Raw genomic sequence first — 4,884 nt, 5'->3', positions numbered from 1 at the left:
GGCTCCAAACTCCAATAACTTTGACTTTTTAAATCTTTTAAATAAACCACTTATTTTTTAAAAATTAAATTTATAAATACTCTATTTACTTCTAATTTTTTTTATTTTTTCTTTGGTTGTATATATTTTCAAAATCTTTTTAATTCAACATAATTTGTAATAATGATATGGTAGTTAGGTTGATTAAACATTAACCCGGATATGTTAGTCTAATATTATTTGAATTGTTACAAGTAAAGCACGTTTAACCATGACTAAACCATAAAAAAAAAAAAAAAAAAAAAAATTATGGTGCTCCTTATTAGTATATATAGCGATAGTATTGTGGCACATTATGGTCTGACCTCTCGCAATCCTCTGTTTCAAGGATGCACAATTGAGCTCATAAATCCATCCATGGTGGAAATGGGTCACTGTTTTTCCTTCATCTTCACCCTCACATTGCTCCATTTTCTCCATTTCTGTTCTGCAAAGCTCGGGGTCTCAACGGCGCCGCCATTGCCAATCCTCCCACTCCCTTCTTTTTCCCAATTGAAATGGCAACAGAGAGAAGTGATTATGTTCCTCCACTTTGGGCCCAACACTTTCACCGATTCCGAGTGGGGCACCGGCCGCGAGTCTCCCACCGTCTTCAACCCCACAGCCCTCAACGCAGCACAGTGGGCAGCCACCGCCGCTGCCGCTAACATTTCTCTCATGATTCTCACTGCTAAGCACCACGACGGCTTCTGCCTCTGGCCTTCCAAATACACCACCCACTCTGTCTCCCGCAGCCCTTGGAAGAATGGCCACGGCGACGTTGTTAAGGAGTTCGTTGACGCCGCTGCCGCCCGTGGTATCGACGTTGGGGTGTATTTATCGCCGTGGGATCGGCATGATCGGAGATATAGCCATGAATTGGGGTATAATGAGTATTACTTGGCTCAATTACAAGAGCTTCTCAATAAGTGAGTTACTTAATTTAATTTCTGATAAATCTCTATGCTTTCAATTCTTTTTTAATTAACAATTTGGATTTGGATCAATTTTAGCTATGGGAATGTGAGGGAGATTTGGTTTGATGGAGCAAAAGGTAAGAATGCTCCAAACATGTCATATTACTTCTCCGATTGGTTTGCAATGGTGAAGGAGTTGCAGAGCTCCATCAACATATTTTCGGATGCCGGACCCGATATTCGATGGGTTGGAGATGAGAACGGCTTCGCTGGGACACCGTGCTGGTCGACCATCAATCGTAGTTCGCTGGCAATCGGAGCACAAGGAATTACCCAGTAAGTGTCTCTTGTTATGAATCACGACTCTCCACAATGGTATGCTATTGTCTGTTTTGAACATAAGCTCTCGTGACTTTGCTTTTGGTTGACCCAAAATGCCTCATACCAATGAAGATAGTATTTTTACTTATAAACTCACGATCTTCTCCTTAACTAGCCTATGTGGGACTTCTCTCCCAACAATCCTCCCTTCGAACGAAGTACACCATAGAGCCTCCCTTGAGGTCTATGGAGCCCTCGAACAGTCTCCCCCTTAATTTTGAGGCTCGACTTCTTCTCTAGAGCCCTTGAACAAAGTGCATCATTTGTTCGACATTTGAGTCACCTTTAACTACAAAGTTAAGGGCATAACTCTAATACCATTTTAGGAACTATTGTACATGATAGTATGATATTATCCACTTTGAATGTATAAGTTCTCAGGTCTTTGCTTTTGTTTTTCTAAAAGGCCTCGTAACAATGAAGATGGTATTACTACTTATAAACTCATGGTTTTCTTCTTAATTAGCCAATGTCGGACTCCTTAAATTGCAGGTACCTAAACGAAGGAGACCCAGAAGGGACGCATTGGATACCCCCAGAGTGTGATGTATCCATAAGAAAGGGGTGGTTTTGGCACAAATCAGAGTCCCCAAAGAGCTTAAAAACGCTCCTGGAAATCTACTACAACTCAGTGGGAAGAAATTGTGTTCTTCTCTTCAACGTCCCGCCCAACTCCACGGGTCTAATTGCCCAAGAAGATGCCCACACTCTCACCCAATTCAAAGCTGCCATACACACAATTTTCTCCTCAAATTTGGCTCAAAATTGCTCATTAAGAGCCAGCAGCCAAAGGGGTGGCAAAGAAAGTGCGTTTGGGCCTGAAAATGTGTTGGACAATGACCATTTGTGGACTTATTGGGCACCCAGGGGAGGTGATGCTGATGCTGATGCTGATGCTGATGCTGGTGGTGACCATTGGATTGAGATCAGAAGTCAGCAGAAGCAAGGGCTGAGATTCAATGTGGTGAGGATCCAAGAGGCCATAGGGCTTGGTCAGAGGATCAAACGGCACGAGATTTATTTGGATGGGAAGAGGATTGTGGAGGAGAGTAGTATTGGGTATAAGCGGCTGCATAGGATCAAAAGTGGAGTGGTTTGTGGGGAAGTTGTGAGGGTTAGGATCACCGAGTCTAGGGCTGTTCCTCTGATCTCTTCTTTGGGTCTCCATTTGGACCCTTTTTGGGACCCAACTGGGCTTTCATGACCTACAAGTTTTGGCTACTGGGCTAGTTCTGTCTCAGAGGACTTAGCCACATTTCTTTTCAAATAATCACAATTTAGTATTTTATTTTTATTATCAAAATTATGTAATAATTTTCATGGGTAAAGGCTTAGTATTTCTAATTTATAATCACATTTTATTTCTAATCATTTTACATGTAAAATCCTACAATATTCTCCACACAAAATAATGGGTTATGTTGCTCACGAAAACTAGTTGAAAAAGAACCCAAGATTAACTCGATGGTGTCGAGTAAACGACAAGCAACAAACAAGTGAAGGAAGATCAGTTGTTCACATCCTCTAGTAACACAAATTTTTTCTTCAAAAACCCTAATCTCAGCTTTTGACTTTGGTCCAAGTCAAAGTTTTTTTTTTTTTTTTTTTTTTTTTAAAGTACAAGGATTTGAACATCAGACCTTTTATTTAAAAAGGAATAAGTAGATGAGAAGGGTGGATGGGCATGCATTAAGATTAAATAAAAATGGTAGTGTTGTGTTGGGAAGGGTGTAAGAAAGAAGCAGAAATATGGAGAAAGGGATGAAGAAATGAAACAAGAAAAGCTTAAAAGAGTAAAGTAAAGTATGGAGATTGTGGAGCAAATAGGATTAAAAGATGATCCAAAAAGTAATGGGGTTTTCAGGGAATTAGGGTTTCTTTTTCTCTCTTCCCTGATGGATATGGGAGGAACATGAAGGGTCACTTTCCACCCAACCTTTTGTATATACATATACATATATTCAACGCTTTGCACTGTCATTGTTGAATGCTCTGCCTCAAAACAAAGCTCCAACCAAGCCCCCTCCCCCTCCCTCTACCTGCCTGCCTACGCTACCCAGTCCCCCACCACCTTTTTCTTCTTCTCTTCTCCAGATTAATATTAATATTAATAATATCATACCATGGTTGGATACACAAACAGAATCAAAGAATCAAAGAAAGAAATAAAGCAATGTGCAGCAGAAAGTATTTAATGATCACACAAATCAATAAATGAATAACAAACCGCTGACATATATCTTAATTTCATCATCTTTTTCTTCTGTGGTTTGTTTGTTATTCATTTATCCAGTTTTGTGGTCAATCAATACATATCTGATGCATCACTGCTGCCTACGTTTTGTACAACATTCCCATTTTTCCCTTTTCTAATTTGCTTCCTCTTCAAATGTCAACTCAGTTGAGATGCCATTAATTTAATATCTTCTCACCTTTTACCAGTCACAAAAAACAATTTTGGCTTCTCCTTCCCTCTTGTAACAATCTCTCACGAGATCCCACGTTAGGAGGAGAGAAAAACGAACCATTTCTTATCCGAGTGTAGAAATCTCTCCCGAACAGACATGTTTTGAACCCACAAAGACAACGATACGTAACAGATCAAAACAAACAATATTTTGCTAATAGTGAACTTGGACTTTACTTCAAACTCTTAAAAGAAATTATAGGGCATCAGAGAATGAAAGAAAGATTTGATTTGCTCACACCCCACTTGCACCACGACACAATCTCCTTTTACAATATAAACGCGCGTCAGAAGTTCAAATCTCTCCGCCCAACTTCCATCTTTACAAAACAAAAGAATGGCTAAAATTTATCGAGAAAATAATTATGATTATAAGATCAAAAAGAAAGCGAGTTTTGCATAAAAGGAAGAGGGAAGAAGAAGAAGAAATGAAATTGTGTTTGTGAATGGAAAACCAATGATTTGGGTGTCACATGCTAAGCTCCTCCAAAGTCCACAAAAGCTGCTACAACAATTTTGGGTATAAACTCCATTAATAAATACACAACAATTGGCCTTAAATCCATTTTATTTTGTTTGGAAAGTGTGTGGTTTTTGTTTTGGGGTTTCTTCAGTCTCTTTCAAAATCAATGATTTTTCCCTCAAAGCTGACAGAGATATGGTCTCTTTGGGACACACATTATCTCTCTCTCTCTCTTCTTGCTTCCTATAAACCTTTGCCTAACCATATCACTCTCAAAGTGGCATTGCAGCCTCACCCACACCCACCGCCACCGCCGCCGCCGCCACACCCACAGCTGCCTCAGGCTAACTTTAGGTTTTTTCTTTTTTTGCTTCTAATAGTTGAATTTTGTAGGGTGGAATAAGAATCTTTAGGTGATTAAGGTAAGTAAATGAAGTATCGATTAAAGGTGAATTTTGAGATGTGATTGTGAATAATATCGTCCTTGCATTAATTATGATATTTTGTCACACCCCACTTTATATTATCACACTACTTGTTCCAAACCATGGAGAAATCAACAAGTAATCAAAATGTCCCCCCCTTCAAACCAAAAGGGGAAAAAAAAAATAATAATTTAATGATAAGAACGAATGTTA

General features: G+C 39.3%; 1 protein-coding gene across 1 annotated transcript; it reads left to right on the top strand.

Moving 5' to 3' along the window:
- Positions 1–347: 347 nt before the first annotated feature.
- On the top strand, positions 348–2,683 carry LOC111795980 (putative alpha-L-fucosidase 1). Its single transcript, XM_023678646.2, has 3 exons — positions 348–947; positions 1,032–1,271; positions 1,809–2,683. The coding sequence occupies exons 1-3, from the start codon at positions 397–399 to the stop codon at positions 2,518–2,520; spliced, it is 1,503 nt and encodes a 500-aa protein (XP_023534414.2). The 5' UTR covers positions 348–396; the 3' UTR covers positions 2,521–2,683.
- The last annotated feature ends 2,201 nt before the right edge of the window (positions 2,684–4,884 follow it).

Source organism: Cucurbita pepo, chromosome 5 (assembly GCF_057944985.1).
Source record: "Cucurbita pepo subsp. pepo isolate OVF chromosome 5, ASM5794498v1, whole genome shotgun sequence".
Taxonomy (NCBI): domain Eukaryota; kingdom Viridiplantae; phylum Streptophyta; class Magnoliopsida; order Cucurbitales; family Cucurbitaceae; genus Cucurbita; species Cucurbita pepo.
Note: the sequence above shows the minus strand (reverse complement) of the source record. Positions and strands in the feature narration are given on the sequence as shown.

Excerpts from the sequence above, each read along its gene's own strand:
- LOC111795980 (XM_023678646.2), top strand. The coding sequence starts at position 397 with ATGGTGGAAATGGGTCACTGTTTTTCCTTCATCTTCACCCTCACATTG. Across the intron at positions 948-1,031 it reads TTACAAGAGCTTCTCAATAA|CTATGGGAATGTGAGGGAGA; the intron begins GTGAGTTACTTA and ends GATCAATTTTAG. Across the intron at positions 1,272-1,808 it reads GGAGCACAAGGAATTACCCA|GTACCTAAACGAAGGAGACC; the intron begins GTAAGTGTCTCT and ends CTTAAATTGCAG.